Source organism: Conger conger, chromosome 13, assembly GCF_963514075.1.
Source record: "Conger conger chromosome 13, fConCon1.1, whole genome shotgun sequence".
Classification (NCBI taxonomy): domain Eukaryota; kingdom Metazoa; phylum Chordata; class Actinopteri; order Anguilliformes; family Congridae; genus Conger; species Conger conger.
Window position 1 is genome coordinate 16880801 of NC_083772.1, and position 21878 is coordinate 16902678.

General features: G+C 40.4%; 1 protein-coding gene across 3 annotated transcripts in view; it reads left to right on the forward strand.

Moving 5' to 3' along the window:
* The window catches only part of lsamp (limbic system associated membrane protein), an 883637-nt gene that overhangs the window by 767171 nt on the left and 94588 nt on the right, over positions 1–21878 (forward strand). For all 3 annotated transcript variants that reach the window (XM_061216950.1, XM_061216949.1, XM_061216951.1), the window contains one exon: positions 2797–3029. In XM_061216950.1, coding sequence (XP_061072934.1) covers positions 2797–3029 — 233 coding nt within the window. The remainder of the gene's footprint in view (positions 1–2796; positions 3030–21878) is intronic.

The window sequence follows — 21878 nt, forward strand, 5'->3', positions numbered from 1 at the left end:
AGTAAAAAAAAGAGTAAGCCTCTGAAACAATTCCACAACAGTGTATTCTTAGCCCTGAATGACGGCGTGTCCCCCCTGAATGAGTGTAAATAGCATTCATGGTAAAGGCTTGGGTAATGTGCAGCTGTGAAATTAGACAAGACACAACATTTGCCGGAAATGAGGATCAAAGGACTTAAAGGTCTCATATTGTGGAAAATTACATTTCCCTTGCTGTGTGGATTATGAAGGAGTTGAAGGTGCTATGAAGACACTCTGAAAGTATCAAAACACACAGTCCCTGTATAAATCCACACAATTTGCATAAAGAAAGCCATTGGATTTCCGTGAATGTATGACATCATGACCATACATTCATTCGCTTCAGCAAAACCAAGCACTCGGCACTAACAGCGTTCAATCCATTGGAGCTAGCCAACCAATCAGAACAGGTTCATTGATATTAATGAGCCTTAAAGACACAGTCACTAAAACGGCCTGTTCTTGGTAAAGCTCATGAGAGGTGCTGGAGAATGGACATGTAAAACTGGACATAGATAGGTACTTAGGTCCTGATATCCATAATACATTGTGTGATTTTAAGATAAATGCTGGAAATGTATACAATATGGGACCTTTAAAAGTAGTGCTTATTTATGTTGTCCAATCAGTGAATTAATAATAATACTGGAAATGTAGAGTCGGGAAACTAGGGCATACAAAATATGTTATTTGGTTTGTGTGTGGACCACAGCACAAAAAGACATCATTCTTATTTCAGTGTGCTGTACTAATGCGGTTGACGGTTTGGATTTATTATACATGTCAGAGCTATTTCCAGAAAAGCCTGCCAAAGAATATTTTCCTGTTCAGTATCAAATATAAAAAGAAGGAGATTGTAGTGATGGCAGAATCCCTGAGGGTTGCCCACAAAACATGTCAAACTGTTTGCTGTCAGGATTGCTTATGGTCACGGTTCATTTCATACTTATCTTATTATCTTTCACCCAGAAATTAATCCATACTCCCTAGATTTGAATATTAGAGCGGAGTACTGATTGGGGGTGACAGAACACATTTGTATAACTGCATGTTGAGGAGCGAAGTTTGGCCGTTGTGATGGAGCCTCGTCTCACCCCCGTGTTCAGGAATTGAATCAGCTGCATTTGGATTTAATCAGCTGCATTTTGATTTAATCAGCTGCATTTGGATTTAATCAGCTGCATTTGGAATTAATCAGCTGCATTTGGATTTAATCAGCTGCATTTCCAAAGGCCATTTCAGGTATGCATGTCCGTAGGGACTGGATTCACCTTTCTTAGATGTAGGCTAATGATTCAGCAATTAGCAAAAAAATTATAATCATTAATTCAACTAGATAAAAATTACTTGCAGCCTATGAAGTCCTTGGAAATTTCAGGGTGTTTTTTCTCGGTGAATTTCACTTGACTGCTTTCTGTTGGCGTGCAAAGCGAAGAGATCTGCACAAACTCATTTGCTGAATGCGGAGTCTGAATGGTCCCTATTTTGGAGGCCAACCTTGAAACAGGTAGCTCTGGCAGGATGAATATGAGCGTATATTTAAAGCACGCTGAGGCTTCAGACATCTTCAAGGATGAACACCTACCCCGGTTCACTTAATTAAAGGTGCATAATAGCAGTGCTGAATATTACATTTCATGTTGATGGTATTTGACTCACTTGGTTCCGACCAAAGCTGGCTCTTGGAACATGGGGGAAGTTGGTACTCGTTGTAGAAAGGAACCTTTGTCAATCAGAATGCACCGTTCAGTAAGGGCATTGCTGAAGCCCCTCCAAAGACTTGATCAAAAGTGACACTGCCGTTGCTTCTAAAGCCAGTTTCAGGCCCTAGTGACAGTTTTGGCTCTGAGGCCAAATGAAGTGAAATACAGTAGACAGCTACTTAAGTGTTGAAGGGCTGGGGGCCACGGGCACCAAATGTAACTTAAAATCGCTGCAGACACCCAGGGACCAGAAACAGGAGTAATCAAGAGCTTAACTGGATCTCCCCTGTTCCTCTCTTTCCCTCTCTGTCGAGCAGTCTCTATCTGAGAGTCTGTCTTAATTCACTTTCCTCCTCTCCGCCTCTGAATGGTTATTGTTAAGCTCGCCCTGTCTGCAGCGTGCAGTCCTCTTTCCATGTTTTATTCTGTGTTCGGCGCGCTCTCCGTGGATTCGCCCTTCTCTCCTCTCTTGAATCATTCAAGGCGGAGAGTAAAACACAAACAGTAGTAACGGCGAGCTACATGGGTGTACAGAACATTTGGGGCTCATTGTGGAGCTACATCCTTCTCCACGGTTTTAGTGACACAGACGTAGTGTGCAGTAGACAACTTATTCTGTTCCGTTTACGACATTGAACACCTGGAGCTAGTATTGAAAGTCAGAGACAAGTAATTTCCCAAAATATAAAATTACTCGTTTGTGTTTTTTTTTTATTGAGCATGAGGTGTAATCTGAAATTGGGATTTGTATACGGGCAAATAGAATACCAAAAGAAAATGGGAATTTAATTGCCATCCTCTGGCAAATTAGAAACACACCTAATAGTTTTCTCCTATATAATTTATATCATTACATAAAATGTTTTCCCATTAAGCTGATATCCATAGCAACTAACAATGAGTGCACAAAGACAAGGCCTATACTCGTAAATCCCCAACACAGAAATGCTGAGCCGAAATATGACACTTTTTGCAACGCGTGCTAAATTTCAAGCGAAATCCGGAGAGACCGGTGAACCCCGGCAGCCCTGTGATCTCATGCTCGGTTTCCCCTGTTTGCGTTCCCACACAGGTGCTACGTGGATGACAAAGTGTCAAAAGTAGCCTGGCTGAACCGCTCCAACATCATCTTCGCCGGGGAGGACAAGTGGTCCCTGGACCCTCGAGTGGACCTGGTCACAAAAGGGCAGCTGGAGTACAGCTTGCGCATACAGAAGGTGGACGTGTACGACGAGGGCCCATACACCTGCTCCATACAGACCAAACAACAGCCCAAAACCTCGCAGGTCTATCTCATCGTCCAAGGTGGGTCAAAGCAACTCGGGTGACAGCAGAGCTCACTGTGTCATGTTTTATTGACCAGCAACTCCAAGGGACACTCTCTTTTAACGTTTTTACCCTGAGTGACATCTGACAGGTCTTCTTTTTGGAAATATATCGCTGTGGGGAAAGAAAGAAAGAAAGAATGCAAGAAAGAGAGATATATTACGATGGTCCTTTGTGTCAGGCATCTTGGACACACACCAGAATGCCATTCCTTGAGGATTTGGACTCCTGTGCAAGCTCTAAATGCATTGCCATTTAGGATGTAGGCTGTCACTGCAGTGCAGGACCGTGCCACTCCGAAATAAGGAATGAGACAGTCTGACAAAAGCCTGACTTACTCTGCTTCATGTCATCTTATTTCTCAAGACTACAAAGATGTATCTCCGGTGTGAAAATTGTCTGTTTCTAACTATAAGTAGATGGATAGCTCTATAAATGTTACAGCAGTCATCCTTGTAAAATATTCAGTGTCAACAGTAAATATAGCCCAGCGTTAAATATCCCTTCATGTACGCATTGCAGTTATACTCTCCTGACATTTTCAAAGTAGGCAAAAGATAAAAAAGCTACATTATGTGTGAAATTTTGATTGGTGCACAGAGAGTAGACAGAGGAATAATATTACCATTACAGGAAATGTAATTTCCCCTGTATCCAGTTTGGATGGTTTTCTTATAACAGGAAATTTGTTGTGGCAGAAAAGGTTTTGTGGAGATTTACACTAGAGGGCTGAAGTGATTTACTTCCCATTACATGATCTTATACGCTAGGCTTCCAAATTTGGACACACCGTCTTCAGATAATTAATTTCTGGAACAGCTGTTTACACAAACAGTCACAGCTGTACAGTTAAGTTCATGCAATTAAGTATTTACTAAATAAAGTATGCTGTATATTTGAAAAGAATGGGGGAAGGTGTATTGTCAAGCATGACTACTGTGCTTTAGTTTTGGGTGTTTGGACACTTGGCTTTTATCCTTTTCACATGTGTAGCTGGATTTGTTTGAATAGTCTAATCCACTTTTCAGAAATATAAACTGCCATTCAAATCTTCAAGACAAATAATATATGGTGGGCTAGGCATGGTTAATTTTAGTGAGACACAGAAAATTGTTGCTTGGATTTGGGGACTGGAAATGGGTAAGTCCGTTTATTTATTTATTTATTAATTGCATTTTCAAGTTCAGTGTGCCTTAAACTGCTATCCTACAACACAACCATTTTCCTTAACTAGTACCTATTCAAATGCTAATACAACTGGCACTGAAGAATAGTAAAGATAATTTTACCATCAATCAAAGCAGATTCAAATATCTTCCTTTTTATCAATTAGTAAGAAATGTTCTTGCAAGAAATACACGTATTGCTTAAGGCCAAGACTTTAATCAGAGCCATTGAGCTTACTTTTTCAAAGTGGATCTATACAAGTAATTTGTACAGTGTTGCTGAAATCCATGGAAGCTCATTAAACCTGAGATGATTGTTACCATTCCTCTACGTCCGCTTTGTGTTTCCATTTATCTTGGCTGTATAATGACCATGTGACGTTTTAATTGCTCGAGCAGAGAACTGCTACAGATGAGCACATTTCTAATGGATTGTTTGGCAGCAGGTCCGTTTCTTACCTAATGCAAACATGAACATTAGCTTGCTTTTTTCCCAAGCTGTTTTAACTCTTCTGTCAAGTTGAGCTGTCTCTGTCAGAACATATTTCACAATTTTTATTTTTTTTGTTCTTTCTACTATAAAGGCAATGTGAATGGCAATCAGGGTGTAGACTACATTAAGGGTAGTCATAATACTATAGATTACATCTCCAATAATTGTGCAGAGTTTGGTAATGAAATTTCCCTTTTCTGGAATCTTGAATTCAGGAGCGGTCCCCTTTGTCAGAAATTGTAAAGATGTGATCTTTAGGCATGCTATCAGGAGACTGTCCTTCTGAGCACTCTTTACTGCAAATAAGTGCTGGAGAGAATTTGTGATGTAAAATTGTTGATCTGAATGTCTGCTGTCATAGTCAGTTGTCAGGCACTCGTGTTATTATGGTTTGACGGTGATAGCTGTGTCAGAGTATTTTAGACTTGTGTTGGAGTCACTAAGGATTGTGTCACAGCCACTCAGATGTCAGAGTGAGTTGTCAATCACTCAGCATGACACAGACTTATAAGTGGAGGTGGGTGTACCATTTGATGTGGAGCAGGAGTTGCACACCGTGAAGCAGCCAATCACCATAGCGCTTTGCTTGCTTTTTTTGGGGGCTGTACTGAAATAAAATGTGCTGAACATTGGCAGTGATGTTCTTATCATGACGAGGGCATGTGATGATGCCAATATGTTCTGGATATGCAATCGAGTTAGTGTGGGGTCATTTTAATTTACTTTAATTCCTCTTGGAATAGCATCAAACCACTTATAATCAAAGTTCATTTGTTGCTGGTTCAATCCCCCACCCTGGGTGTGTCAAAGTGTCCCTGAGCAAGAACCCCAAGTGCTCCTGACAATCTGATTGGTACCTTGCCTGGGAGCCTATCGCCAGGGGAGTGTGAGTGTGTGAATGGGTGAATGAGAGGCATCAATTGTAAAGTGCTTTGGATAAACTCGCTATGGAAATGCAGTCCATTTATCCTGTGGATATAGGCTTATTTCTCAAACAGCTGTTGACAGAAATTGGTCATAAAATTAAAGTGACTGCATCTATTTTTTTTGCTAGCACTGCAGTAGTCCGTCTGATCACAGTCACAGTCCCTCCTTTGTCAGCGTCAAACATAGGACTCATTCAGCCAGTCAGTTCATACACGCACTCACATCATCAGAGGGCTAATTGGCGGCCCCTCCAGCAGCAAAATTCCAATCCGATTAGCCTTATCTCGGAAATAAATGGTTGCAGTAAAAGTCAGACACTTACAGTATTTAGTCAATGTGCATGTCACAATATTGTTACACAATATCCTAGTATAGATCTGCCCTACCCTGTTTCTGGAGATCTACCATCTTGTAGGTTTTCATTTCAACCCTAATTTGGCAGGCCTGATTCTACTAATTAGCAGCTCAACCAGACCCTGTTAAATGAGCTGCTAAATCCACACATTTGTAGAATGGCCTCTTTGTGCAACCAGTTTAAAGAATGGAAGTTCAACGCTGCATAGTGATTGGCTGGTTTAAAAATGTCTGTCCCACACCTGTGGTCAGGCATCAGACAGTGACTTCAGTCAGTCTGTGCTATTTTGGATGTCACAGACATGACACAGAGTCTGAGTGATTCTGATTCTGTCTCCCATGCACGTCTGACAGACTCCATCACGGCAATGCCTTACACATGATAAAAATGATGTCTGGCAGCTGACTATGAGAGCTGATAGTGTCCGAATATGGCCATTACCCTCAGACCCTGATTCTGGTAAAAATGTGGTAGTATCATAATCTGATTGCCCTCAGTATAGTATTAGTATTATTAGATTCTAAAATTAGATAGATTATTATTATTTATATATTTTTCTATATCATTTTCTATTTTTACAATATAATTTTTTTTCTACAAATTATCCATGAAAGGAATGAACAAAACTGCAGCACTACAACGCAGATAAAGATAAAAGTATTAATCACACAATAACTGTAAATTGAATATATGAGACTAGGTTAAATAGAATAATTAAGATAAGTGAGTCTGAACAAAGGTATCTGTCTCTTAACGGATTATTACAAATAAAGATAACTCACATAGCCTGCATAAGCATCCTCTTAGCTTCCCTAGGCTACTGACACTTTTCATTAGAAATGTCATGAATTTGTGATAATCCATCTTAAAAATAGTTTCTGTGTGACCATGCTCTGGGCAGTGTTGACCCCAACTTGTATTGAACCATTAAGCTGAGCTTGTGTTTGTGTACCAGCAGAAATGACAGTAGATAACATTGGGGAAGCCAGCTATTATGTTTTTTTTCTGTAATGAGCTGCTTTTAAATTCAGGGTGGAATGCTAGTGGATTCAAATAGTCCAGTTGATTGGTTAAATTGAATTGCCAATCCAAATTTGGTTGCATTTCAAACAGATGTGCGTATGATAAATAGGCCCAGGAGATAAGAATGAATCATGAATGTTGCTTGTCTCACCTCGACAGATTTCTGGAAACATAAAAATAGTCCAATATCGGCAGAGCCCATGCATACGCCAGCTTGAACGGACATTTTGAGAAAGGAAAGTATATGTTTGTTAATATAATCTACCATTTATGCATGGCTGCGGTGCATTTCTACAGAATGGCTATGCTGCCATTCAATCATGACTTGAAGCAGAACAGTTAGCATAATTTCATGAGAGGCACAAATCAATATAATGGTGAAAGTTGCAATTTGAATCACCCCCACATCTTGTTTCATTAATTTCATTTAAAAATAGCATGCTCATGACTTGGCTAAGACATGACAAAGCCTACCTCTGCTTTACATATTTTAAATTTGAATTGTGGGAAATGAACAGAAGAAAAACACAATACTGGCTAATTTGTGATGTCACACTTACAGGAAGACCGTTGCTGTTATTATAGTTAACATTGCAACTGATTTATGGGAACTTACCAAATTAACATGTCTGATCAAACAGGTAGCGCAGAGCCACTGTTAAAAAGGTATGGGAACACTAATAAGATTAAGAACCAGAGTGCATTCACAACACTGACTCAGTCTATCAATAAAACTGTATTTAAAGGAACGCAACTGCAGATAATTATCTTGGCAGCTGAAACATACAGGGGCGTGTCTAAAGGGGTGCAACTGAGAGCACTGTCAATTGTTGCTTAAGGACAGACCACCGACGTCACACATGTCTCTTTTCATGGTATATACACACTCAATTATGTATTTTGAAAGACGCAAATGTGTATTGGCATGAATAATGCTGCATCGTATTGGCCTTGATTTACATGCTGCATTATGTTGTAGCGTGTAAATCATGTAAAACAGTGTTGCATAACTAACTTAGGAGCCTGGCTGACATAGCTCGCTGGCTAGTTAAAAATACCACCATGAGAGCTATAATAGTTCAACTGTGTGAAATCGTACCAAACACTATACAGTGGTGTGAAAAAGTGTTTGCCCCCTTCCTGATTTCTTATTTTTTTTGCATGTTTGTCACACTTAAATGTTTCAGATCATCAAACAAATTTAAATATTAGTCAAAGTCAACACAAGTAAACACAAAATGCAGTTTTTAAATGAAGGTTTTTATTATTAAGGGAGAAAAAAAATCCAAACCTACATGGCCCTGTGTGAAAAAGTGATTACCCCCCCTGTTAAAACATAACTTAACTGTGGTTTATCAAACCTGAGTTCAATTTCTCTAGCCACACCCAGCCCTGATTACTGCCATACCTGTTCTCAATCAAGAAATCACTTAAATAGGACCTGCCTGACAAAGTGAAGTAGACCAAATGATCCTCAAAAGCTAGACATCATGCTGCGATCTAAAGAAATTCAGGAACAAATGAGAAAGAAAGTAATTGAGATCTATCATTCTGGAAAAGGTTATAAAGCCATTTCTAAAGCTTTGGGACTCCAGCGAACCACAGTGAGAGCCATTATCCACAAATGGCGAAAACATGGAACAGTGGTGAACCTTCCCAGGAGTGGCCGGCCAACCAAAATTACCCCAAGAGTGCAGCGACTCATCCAAGAGGTCACAAAAGACCCCACAACAACATCCAAAGAACTGCAGGCCTCACTTGCCTCAGTTAAGGTCAGTGTTCATGACTCCACCATAAGAAAGAGACTGGGCAAAAATGGCCTGCATGGCAGAGTTCCAAGACGAAAACCACTGCTGAGCAAAAAGAACATTAAGGCTCATCTCAATTTTGCCGGAAAACATCTTGATGATCCCCAAGACTTTTGGGAAAATACTCTGTGGTCTGACGAGACAAAAGTTGAACTTTTTGGAAGGTGTGTGTCCCATTACATCTGGCGTAAAAGTAACACCGCATTTCAGAAAAAGAACATCATACCAACAGTAAAATATGGTGGTGGTAGTGTGATGGTCTGGGGCTGTTTTGCTGCTTCAGGACCTGGAAGACTTGCTGTGATAAATGGAACCATGAATTCTGCTGTCTACCAAAAAATCCTGAAGGAGAATGTCCGGTCATCTGTTCGTGACCTCAAGCTGAAACAAACTTGGGTTCTGCAGCAGGACAATGATCCAAAACACACCAGCAAGTCCACCTGTTGAATGGCTGAAGAAAAACAAAATGAAGACTTTGGAGTGGCCTAGTCAAAGTCCTGACCTGAATCCTATTGAGATGCTGTGGCATGACCTTAAAAAGGCGGTTCATGCTCGAAAACCCTCCAATGTGGCTGAATTACAACAATTCTGCAAAGATGAGTGGGCCAAAATTCCTCCACAGCACTGTAAGAGACTCATTGCAAGTTATCACAAACGCTTGATTGCAGCTGTTGCTGCTAAGGGTGGCCCAACCAGTTATTAGGTTTAGGGGGCAATCACTTTTTCACACAGGGCCATGTAGGTTTGGATTTTCTTTCTCCCTTAATAATAAAAACCTTCATTTAAAAACTGCATTTTGTGTTTACTTGTGTTGTCTTTGACTAATATTTAAATTTGTTTGATGATCTGAAACATTTAAGTGTGACAAACATGCAAAAAAATAAGAAATCAGGAAGGGGGCAAACACTTTTTCACACCACTGTATATTTGGACTTTGTCACCATAGGGGTGGTATTAGGCTGACCTAATCAATCTCAATATTGCATTACCTTTTTTAGCATGTTTTTGAAGGATATATAATATGCCATGGAATCAGCAAATACAGCTGGTGAACTAACATTTGCAGCATGTTTATTTGCAAATGCTTACTTAAATGAATACTTAAAATATGGTTAAAAAGAATACTTTGTTGGTACGTTTATTAGGTACATGACCGCAAATAGTGGATTCCTATACATGTTTTATATGTCCTTGCATTAAATGAGAGACAAGATATGTTAGACATTTAAGTTTCATACATATGGAAGGTACAATGCTTTTCATGTGCCCCAACTTTCAGATGATTCAGAGGACATTCCTCAATCACAAGGTCCAGGAGGTCACAACGAAATGTGAGCGTGAACAATTCCCTCGCTAGAGGACCTTGACGGCTGTGTGAGAATATATACAGTATTCATACGAAGAAGAATATCCATCCTCAGTTTGGACCGGAATTGACAGAGACATTTCACTGCCTCGTCCTTTCATTGTGTGTGATTAGAAATACATTGTGTGTGTCGGTGACACCTAGTACCCATTCCACAATCCATAACTCATTCGCACACGCAAGCTCAGCTACTCTCAGGCCTCCCTGTTAACCGTTCCCTTTCGAAGAGCTCTCATTTTGCAGCTTATGCCAGTATTGATTTTGCTGTATTAAAAAGTGGAAATTCATGTATTGTGGAATATCCACAACACAGAAATCCTTGTTTGATTGTCCTTGATTTTTGGCACTGGCAGGTCACTTTATTTTGTTTTGGTTTATTTTGGTTATTGTTTTTGCTGAGAATCATCATCTATATGTTTCATATCGATAGTTTCTATGCATCTCTAAGGCTTGCATTGCCTGCATATCTCCAATCCTGTTGTAAGGACCACGTCATTCAAGAAAAAAGCAATTCACTTGGGATATTTAATGAATGTGTTACCCCTCAGTCTGAGAAAACGATATAATTTCAACTATAAATATAATTTACCCAAGAGCCTTTTCATGGTATTTCCAAACTACTCACTACGACACTACTCATACCATTTCCCTCTTCATTTGGTCATAGAGTTGTCAATGTGTGTCTGGCTGACAGAAGAAAAAACTATAAAACAGGCTGATAAGATTGGATTTTAGACTACACTGTAGTCTTATTTCACTTTTAACTACTGTCATATAGGCTGTCAATCAGCATTGACCTTTGTGACATCACCAGCTGATTTGAAGTTGTCCGGTTTAGTTTCAACAAAACCATGGCTGGGTAATAGATGCAGTGTATATCTTCCATTTTTTTTGTATGCTTTAAACAAAAATGTGTCTTCAATTGAAATTTCGCAAGTTTTGAATAAATATTTAACTGTACTGAAATTAAATGTCCAGATTCTACCCGTGGGGTTAGAGTGGTATTTAATGGAGGGTATCTAAAAACTACTCTTTTAGAGCTGGGGAGGTTTTTTTTTCTTTGGTGTTTTTCAAGCGCAATGTGAGTCTTTGGAGTAGCAGAATGGAGTGGGGAATGTACATTGTCTGCTTTCAAGACTGGGCGAAGAAGAGGACTGACCTTTAGCAATTATCACGGGACAATCGAAACCTTTCAGCATCGCTTCCAAAGCCAAACCCCCCACCGCTACAAAAGCTCCTTATCGACGCTCTATTGTAAGAGATATTCTGCTACTTCTCCTGCCCGCACGTTCTCCTGGGTGACATCGTTAACGCTAGAGATGCCAGGCAAATCAGCAGGCAGGCCTTCACAGTGATGAACCTGGCGGTAGCCTTCCTCGCGATCCTTCCATTTGTTTTAATGTCCCCGTGTACACAGGGCAGAATTACTGAAAGCAGCTCCTGCTGCCTGTCCCCTTTGAACCCCGTAATGAAAGGGAATGCTTTATGTTTTAGTCAAAGAAACGATTTAGCATTCCGCTTTCTCCTTGTAGACCTGCCTACAGCCCAGGAAAAGGCATCTCCTTTAATCTTTATTTTATGCTTGGCAGAAGGGCACCTCATGCATTTAAATGGGACTATCAGCTGATGTGTGTAACTCAGGGAGTATCTATAGGGCTTCAGGAGGAGGGCTGCTGTATTTTATATGGTGAGGCAAAAGTTGAGAAGTCTCATCATTCCTGGGGCCCTCCTTCTTTATTTTATCAGTAATGGCTTTCACTGTTTCCAGCCCGGCTGATATATAGTCTAACACATCCCTCTCTGACTCCTGACCCAGGTATCCAAATAGGACTTCTTGGTTGGTTGCGGAAGGTTATGGTGGTTGTTGGCAGTCAGACAAAATAATGAGAACGCATCTCCTACAGGGAAAAAGTTAAACTGTAACTGTGGAACTATTTACAACGTAGCTTGGATGTTGTGGTTTGGGGATGGTAGGATAAATGTTGTGAAAACATTGCTTGGACTTTGTTGTCCACCGTAACTTTGCTGCAACATTGTGGAAAGTTACAGTAACATATTGTGCTAGCCAGGGAGCAAATTGAAAGTATAATTTCACGTCCATATCTTGTTCTTCAATAGCTGCCGCTGAGGGCTGATGGTAAAGCTGCCTGTGCACACATTTCTGTAAGATTAATCTCCCCCAAGTAGCCCCACTGTCATATTATTCACTAAAATCACACAATTGAACGTGCCCACTAATAAACAGTTTTTTTATGACATTATTTATTTCTTTATTTTGCTCTCAACATGATTTCAGAAAGTATTGTTGTTGTTGTTCTGTCCCTTTAGCTACCCGAGAGGATAGCAAGAAGTTGTTGGATTTGATGCTAGATGATAGAGGCAGCCAGTGGTGGGAGATGAAGGGTGGTGATGTGGCTGAGCCTGGGGAGGTTGTGGACCAGGTGAGCAGCAGCATTCTGGATGAAGAGACCTAACGGCAGAGGCAGGGGGACCAGCAGTCATCCAGGTAAAAGATGATCAGGTAGAAGATGATCAGCGTATGGACTAAGCGCTGGGTTGACGAAGTGATGAGGAACCAGTTTATTCTCCAGTTGGTTTACAGGAAGAATCTGCACTTCTAACAACCTGCCATCATGCTCTCAGAGATTGTTCCAAGGTTCCTAGCAGAGGAAGAGGATGACATTTTGTGGCACTTTGGGGGTTCTGTTTACAGAACAATAATCTGAAAATTAGACTATCTGAGTCCTTTGTGTAGACTGTGTGTGATATGCAGTTGCATAGAGGATTTATTGCCATGAATCTATATTCCCATAACTGGGGCTGCACTTAAAGGATTATGGTGACAGTAATTCAGAGTTCAGTCCACTACATTTCTGGCACGTTGTCCTCCTTTTGCTGTGTTCCAGCTTGCCAAAGTGAAATTCGATTTTCTCTTGATCTGACAATATTTTTGTGTGTGTGTCTGGTTGGGGGGGTTACTAATTAGATTAATTATCCTGCCATGTATTGTTTATGCTGAGATTTACTGTGTGAGTTCATATACCTACATTTCAGAAAAGATGGGCTGTTTTTTTGTTAATATTGGGTTATGGATTCTATTTTTTGTACGTAAAGTATTTATGAGTGCTTTTTCCACACATTTGTCATCATTGTGCCGCATATAATTTTCTCATTCTCTGAACTATAAATAAAAAGCGGCACTCACTAGAAGTGCTCCCATCCTGGCAGTCGTCATATGCACATGCACGCGCACACACACACAGACACACAATTCAGAAGAATGCATATTAACCATGTACTGTATGACTAAGCAGATTCATGTCGTGGTGAGTATGAATATGTAGGGATTACAAATTAATTTGTCATGTTTATATGTGATTGACATCGTAAAGTAGGGACCAAGGAAACTGAAAAAACTGGGCTTCACATCAAAGGGATGCTGGTGTGAAATTTTCTGTTTTGACATGGTAACAGTGTCATTAATAAGCACAGAGTCTGGATTAAAGGGTCCAGTCTGTGTAATTAATAAACGCAGGGTCTAGTTATAGGGTCCAGTCAGTGTCATTAATAAACACAGGTTCTAGATTATAGGGTCCAGTCTGTGTCATTAATAAACACAGGTTCTAGATTATAGGGTCCAGTCTGTGTCATTAATAAGCACAGGGTCTAGGCTATAGATTTGATGAGATTATTTTTCATGTTTATATGCTCTTTTGATTGACATTGTAAAGTAGGGAGCAATAAGGAAACTGCAAAAAACTAGGATTAAAAAATGTTTAGGATTCAAGTGAATGCTGCTGTGAAACTTTCTGTTTTGACATGATAACTCCTGTTTTGTATGCTCCTGTTTTCCTTACATACGTACAATGGAAACTGCAGTTCACGGGCATCTGCTCCATTCACCCACCATTCATCATCTGCTGTTAAACTCCCCTGCCCTCTAATATCAGACGTGTCATCCTGAAATTTGTGTTTAACCTTGCAGTTCTCATATTCCTCCCAGTCCTTATCTCCGTTTTGGCTTTGCATGCACTTCTTCCCTTAGATTGTGGAAGTCCTCTGAACGTGTGAAACCAGTGGTTGTGAATTTCTGCCGTAATTGAAATCTAATGGCTGCGAAGGGTGCCATCATGGTGCACGGTGCTTTGTCACTGTCCTGAAAGGAGTTAAAGTGTATTCCATTCATCCTGCACAATATATCTTTTCCTACTTAGATTAGGCCCTATACGGTCTCAAGGGTTACTGCTGCGGTGAAGCAAATCAAATGTTCCTAATGCGATATACTACAGCGGGTCTTCCAAAACCTCCCTCTTCTTCTTTAGCTACTGCAGGGAAATGTATTGTCCTGGCATAGTAGTAATACTAATAGTTGCAGTAGCAGTTGTTGTAGTAGTAGGAGCAGTAGTCATGCAGTCGGATACTGTACGGGCTGATGATTTCATACATTTCAGCTGTCATAAGTATGCAATTCTAATAGCACAGCATATAACAGCAATGTTAATCATCACAAATTATATTAATATCTAAATCTCATATGGGAAATGGCAAGATCTCAGCTTTGATAAGTAAGTCTTCCCACAGTGCAGTAGTCTTACATACTCCCACAGGACTCTCTGATACTCATTCAGTGCATTGATAAGTGCAGGGTCTAGACCAGGGGTTCACAACAAGGCCGATCCTTTTCAGGATTTGTAATGATTTAATTAACTCAATCATATCTTATCTGACATGTGTATGAGTACCGCTGCAGACTGCAAGTGTATCCTAAACCAGGGTCATTTATAGAGCTGTCAGCAAAAACAAGGCAATTGGTTGGAACAAAAACCAGTACGCAGACTGGCCCATGAGGACCGAAGTTGTGCACCCCTGGTCTAGACTGCAGGGTCCAGTCTGTGTCATTAATAAGCACAGGGTCGAGGCTGTAGAATTGATGAGATTATTTGTCATTGTTCTTACGGAGGAGATCCGTTACTAGGGTCCAAACAGTGCACTTGCCTCAGTAAAACACAGTTGTAAAAAAGCTGTGTAGCCAGTGGATGAGAAGCGGTGATGTGTTGCAATGGTGGATTGGACCAGTGTGTATCTAATGTGCAGATTAACTGCAGTTTCTGGGCTATAGGGTCTTCAATAAGCGCAGTGTCCAGTAGTCTCAAACTCATTGCCATGGTGAGCCATTGTTACACAGGTTTTCATTCCAACCAATTACTGCTGCCTTAATTAATTCAAATTACTCATTAATTTTGCTGCATTAAGGCACAGAATATAATCAACGCAATTTAGACAACACAAATAAAACATTTCACTTTATTAATGTACGTCATTGCAAAACCTCAGCCCTAATTAAGAAAATAATCAAATTAATTATATAATCAAAATCTGAGGCTGGAATAAAAACCAGCATACACATGGATCTCCATGGCACTGATTTTCAGACCACTGGTCTAGGCTATAGGGTCAAGCTCATGCTTGCTGCCTGTAATGACTTGGGGATTTATGCCCATACTCATGTCAAATGCTTTTCAAACTGTTGATTCTTAGGGCTTTGCAAAAGTAATGACAAAAATAAACAGAACACTAATGAAAAACAAATTAAAAAATAAATATGAATGTGAAAATAAAGGGTAATTAGCATAGCAGAACCCCCATATTAATTAGCTTCATAATGAGGATGTACAAAAGCACTGTGTTTCTTTTCCTTTGGTTTTTAGGTGGTGATGAATTTTTCATTACTTGGTACTTAAAGTGTTTCAACTGCTTTGCATTCTGAATCTCTCTCTGTAGTCCCCACTCAAAAAAGGCCAGAGTGAAAGTCTCCGCATGGTTTTGTAGTCTCTTCTCCTTTGCTCATTATCTCCTTCCAGGATTTCATGAAATCTGTTGAATGCAAATTTAAACTTTTCTTGTCTCAGAAAATAGGAATGATAGATAAAACCTGGCATTAAAAAAAGTATGTGGGTGATTCTTTAAAAACTGTTGCAAATGACCTGGAAAAAAAAGAAGAAAAGAAAAAGAAAACACCGTTAAGCGGTTATAGTATTGTGTTTAGGAATATTGTGTTACTATTTTCCAACTAATTTCAGAGCTGAATCAATTTTGGATTTTTAAATAATTCACCTATTTAAACACTCATGAATGTCTGTGGTGTTACATTTGTGTATGATCCAAAATCAACCTTTTTGAAAACAACCAGGTTGATGTGCCTTGATCTTTAAACGAGTCTACCGTAATGCTTAAAAATCCTATATCACAAGCACTGATTAGTACATTTAAGGAATATAGATAAATAATTTGCTGATATTCTGTTCTTCAAGGGCATCTATTTCAAGTTTCAAATTTTGTTAAAAGCTGAAGCACTTTCCAAATAAAATCAAATCATGGTATAAAAATTAATTTAGATTCAAAATGAACATTTGTTGTCATTTTATAATCTTAAAAAATTTAAATCAAGACAAATCCACCATTTTTCTTACAATAACTAAATCTATGCATTTCTAATTGTTCAAAGTGCATGTATACGGCTTGCAACACTTTTCACATTCAATTCACTTTGCTAAATAAAAAGTGTATACAGGCTACATCTTTTCTTAAAATTCTGCAAGAACTGAGACAAGGTCTGTTTGAAAGTGTAAAAGTGTCAATTAGTGTTGCGACGGTCCCTGCAGCATAAACAGCAGTTTAACCACCCCCTTTGGAATTAGTGTTCTCAGTTGCTGTAGTAACAAGTACATTAGCATCCCGGTGTCTGTAAAAATACATTTTAATTAACGAGGGATTTATCCCTCAAAGACCAGAAAATAAGACCGTAATCCAGACAGCGGGAAAGGCCTGAGGGGCTTTCGACCGACGGCCCCCTCCAGAAAGCCCTCGGATAGGCCCTGCCATATTTCATCTCCTCAGTTCTCCGCGAAAGTTCAGAGGAGGCTTCGGTGGAGATCATCAAATGCTGGCGGCTATGATTATGTTGGTGGAACAGTTTCTCCAGTAGTGCTGCCAAAAGTGAAGAATGAAATCTGAAAAGCTCTCCCTGTTCCTCTTCAGAAGATGTCCAAGCTGTGAGTAAGGCCGTTCGGGAATGAGACAGAAAAAAGGTGACCCCGGTATGCACAAGCCGCTGCACTTTGTAGCCGGTGTTTGATTTTCCTCCTTGGTTAGTCTGAACGTCTGTGGTCTCTGGCTGCAAAGCCGTGAAACAAAACAGATTTTTCTGCCCTGCTACTTTCTCATTTTTCCTTCTTAAGGGGATGTGCAAATAATGTATGGTTGAGTATTTCTGCGTGTTGGAAGCTGCATGCAATATGTCCTCCATGTGACCTGGTGCATTCTCAGAAATAAAGGTATGAAAAGTGCCAAAAAAAGTACAAATACTTGTTGCTGGGTAGGTATGATACAGGTACATAAAATTGTCCAATAGCCAACAATGTGTAAATGAGTACATTTGCTTGGAAAACTTATGTATCGCTTTATTTCTGAGAGTGTGAACACCCCCCTCCCCTCCTCCTCTCACAGCATGCTGGGATTGATGGGTTTCGCTGAGGCGAGGCCCTGAAATGGACAAGATTGCCCCTCACTCTCTCCTCTCCCTGTCAGATTAGCTCTCTGGGTCAAGGTAGAGAAAGCCACACGCCGGCTTGTCCGGGACCAGTTTGAGCTAATGTTATTACGTTTAGGAGCTGTCCCGGCGCCTTCCCCGACCGACCTCCTCCTGACGCCGTGTGCTAGGTGGTTTGAGGTGCTAGGGACAGATTCGGTGTAATGACCTTGTTCTGCGATGTAACCGTAATTGACAGTTATTTTTAAAGGCACACTGACGGCCGGGGGCCTTGTTTGTTGATTAAGTTGCCATGATTGGAATATCAGAGCCATAATTGCCTGGCTTTGTTCTGAGCTCTTCCTGAACGCTTTTTAGGAGGCAGAAGTGAAGGTGAGGGGGGAAGGGCAGGTGGGGTAAGGGGTCCCTTGGGTCCAGCTTTGAGATGTTAGAAAGGCAGAACGGAACAAAGTGCCAAATGTTTTGCAATAATTCAATAATTCCCTCAGTGAATACCTGCAGCTTGACAAGATAAAGTTATTATTCAGATATATTCCCATTGTATATTCCGATCGGATATATTCCCATTCCCAGGATTTATTCATTCATTTGTTTGTATGCCTGTGTGCATCTAAGTGTGTGTGTGTGTGTGTGTGTTTGCTTTCTTGAATATGTAAATTGTGAATGTGTTCAAGTGTGTGTACGTGTTTGTGCTTAAGTGCCTCAGTGTGTGTGTGTGTGTGTGTGTGTGTGTGTGTGTCTCTGAGTGGGTTAATTAGCCCTCTAGCTGTGAGTCCTGTTGGATTCCACTGTCTCTGAGAGTATGTAACAGAAATACGAGCCATAAGCAGTTTGCAGTACATGGCTATGAATTGGCAGTGAGATAATTATACACATTTATCTAGACTGGTAAACTTTGTGCTGGATTCAGTGTGGCAGCAGGCTTTAGCCATCGGCACCAATCCCTCAGCTCTGAAACATCTGTTCCCATGTTAGGATCGCACAAGAGTCGGGTGCTTGCAAAAGGTCGATTTGTATTTAAATAATGTATAAGATGCAAGACCACGGTCTGGTTTGCAGAAAATCAAACAGCAGTTTCCAGCCCTTTCAGAAAACCACTGTTCCCAACAAGAAATCGATGCCAATAGTAATAAGATGAAGTCGTGTTAAATGGTGATGTATTGATATTGTTCTGCGTTTTGGGAAATGTATCCACACAATGCTACAGCAGAGATGTGGTTTACACAGAAGTCGCCTGACTTTTGATAAACGACTGTTAGTTCCCTTTCATAGACGTCCATCAACTGCCAGTTTTTTTACTTCTCGGGTGCCCCTGTCAACTATTCTATCGTATCGATAAATAAGTTTATCAAGTAAAGAGCTGGGTGGTGAAAATACATGTGCCAGGTCCTGAAAATGACCTTCATACAAAAACATATTTTATATTTTAATCTCATTTTACAATATATTCCACAACATATCTACTGTATGCACTTCAAGGTTTGATGTGGTGTGTGTCCAGAGATGCTCTTCTATATTCTGCACTGTTTTAATGTGTGGTACAGTATGTGAGTTACTGTCGCCTTCCTGTCAGCTTGAACCGGCCATTCTACTCTGACCTCTCTCATTAACAAGGCACATCTGCTGCTCACTGGATGTTTTATTTTTGTTTTTTGCACCGGTCGGTAAGCTCTAGAGACTGTTGTGCATGACAAACCAGGAGATCAGCAGTTTCTGCAATACTCTTGAGACACCACCTTCTGGCAACAACAGTCATTCCATTGTTAAAGCCACTTAGATCATGTTTCTTCCTCATTCTGATGTTTGGTCTGAACAACGAATTAACCTCTTGACCATGTCTGCATGCTTTTATGTATTGAGTTGCTGCCAGATGATTAGCTGATTATTATTAGATATTCGCATTGACCTGCTGGTGTACAGATAAAGTGGCTATAATATAGAAATATACATACCCCTTATGTTGTTTTTTTAAAATATATATATAACATTTTGTTTTTCACATTGGACTTTTTCCTTGAGTGCAGTGTCTCATTCCTGTCTGCGGTTTATCAGAATAGATTATTTCTTGATGGATATCAATTTATTAAATCAAGGCTGCCAACAAAGCTGGCAGCTACAAGAAAACAAAAGCAATATGCATTATGTATGTAATTGAATTAGATTCCCGCTGGATCTAATCTTGACATATCTGAGAAGACCGCTTTAGCAGGCCTGCTCATTTTGAGGGAGCGTTCACAACTCTCTGGGTAGGAAAAAGGAAAAGTCTACCGTGAGAAAGGCTCAGATAAATCTAAATGGGGTTTTTAGGATAATAAATCTCCTCAGATAATCCTTGAACTGCACAGCGTTGGGTGTAATTGAAAACTCTTGGCTGGGTTCAGCTCCGACCGTACCTGAGAAACATTCAGTAATTGGTTGTCCTGCAGGATGCAACCAAGCTTCATTTGTTCATTTCCATCTGCTGTAATGGGGGTTTTCTGTTTGGACGCGAGCCTGCTAAAACCACTGCTGAGTTCTACTGAGTCATCTATGCTCTCTGTGTTTCCTTTAAATTGTGTTTATGCATGTTACTTTGGTCCAATTGTATGTACCTATTAGTGACTCTATTTGTGCTAACGGATGCAGCGCTGTAGCTTGTAGCCACTCTAGTCCTCTTTTTGCATCCACTGCAGTAATAAACGGCCCATCTTTGATCAGTTTTATCAGTCGTATGCCTGGAGACACAGCCGGGATACTTTACCCCGCCGCTTACTTCTCCAGCGTGAGAGGCATAAGCTTTTCCCCGTGGCTCCAGCCCTGCTTTGCACACAGCCCTCCGAGCACGGATGTGTCTGGTGTCAAACCGTCTCATTTACGAGGGCCTGTGGGTTCAGCTCAGGAGGGCGAGCAGTGCGCACCTTCCCTGAAGGAAACCCGCGACTTTACTGATAATGAATATGACTCGCAACGGATTAACATCAAGCTGTCTGATACTTCAGCCTGCGCCATAATCCCACATCCCAGGTTGTCGGGGTGGGCGATGCGAGGCTGGATTCGATGCAGCACTTGAGACTCTTTCCATTTGGCTGATTTTGAGCCCTTGACACCTGAGAATTAATTGTACTGTTGTCGTAGTAAGTTGTAGTAGTAGTAGTAAGTTCCCTTTCCATTCCACTTCTGTCACAAACAATGATATCGGCATATGTCTCAAGCATTTTCTTTGATATCGTATATGATTTTCAATGCTTCATAGTTGATTTAGGTATTAGGGTCACTGTTCTTGAGGGGATTTTCACATATAGTTATTTTTACTGCCCCAATCTCAGATTCTGCTGGTCTCATATCGGAGGAGAGTTCTGTTCCAGTTGAGAGAGGCTCTCTTCTCCGCTCCCTTCAGAATTATCGGATCACACTTTTCAAACTGAGGTCAAGCGACACCATTCCACCGTTAAACGATAGCTCCAGGTGATGCATGTGCAGTTTGGTCCAAAAGCAATGGAACAGTGACTTAATTCGTGCCTCTGTACTCCAGATTTGAAATGGAACAATGACTATGAGGTTAGACTGTGAATAAATACCTTTAATTTGAGAGTATTTATATCCATGCAAGGTTATCCGAGTAAGAATTGCTGCCATTTTTATACATAGTCCTCCCATTTTAGGAGAGAAAATGTGCTTATTTAGTACTTGGTAGCAAATGCTTTGCAATCGATAACAGCCTGAAGACTATGGCCCGTAGACATCAGCAGATGCTGGAGGAGTGAAATGCACGTTTAGCTGGATTCAGGGCGGGCGAAGAACATTACACTTTTTGGCCCCAAATAACTGCTGCTGGCTTTAAAGACAAGCTGAGATCAAAATTCAGTTTTTTCTCAATTTTGTCAATTCTGTAATAACTATACGGACACATATTAAAGTGTACTTTCAGTGAGCATTTTCATTAATTGGATGCATTTAGTTGCTGCCACATGATTGGCTGATTATTTGCATTAACAAGCTGGTGTACAGGTCCACCTAATAATGTGCTCAGTGAGTGTATATCGATCAAATGTCTGTCGATTTTTCCGTTCCCCTCCAATCAATATCCTTTTCACAAATTGCCACAAATCCTCATTTGACCCCCCCCCCCCTTTTTTTTCCCCCCTGCCCATCAAGCAAATGA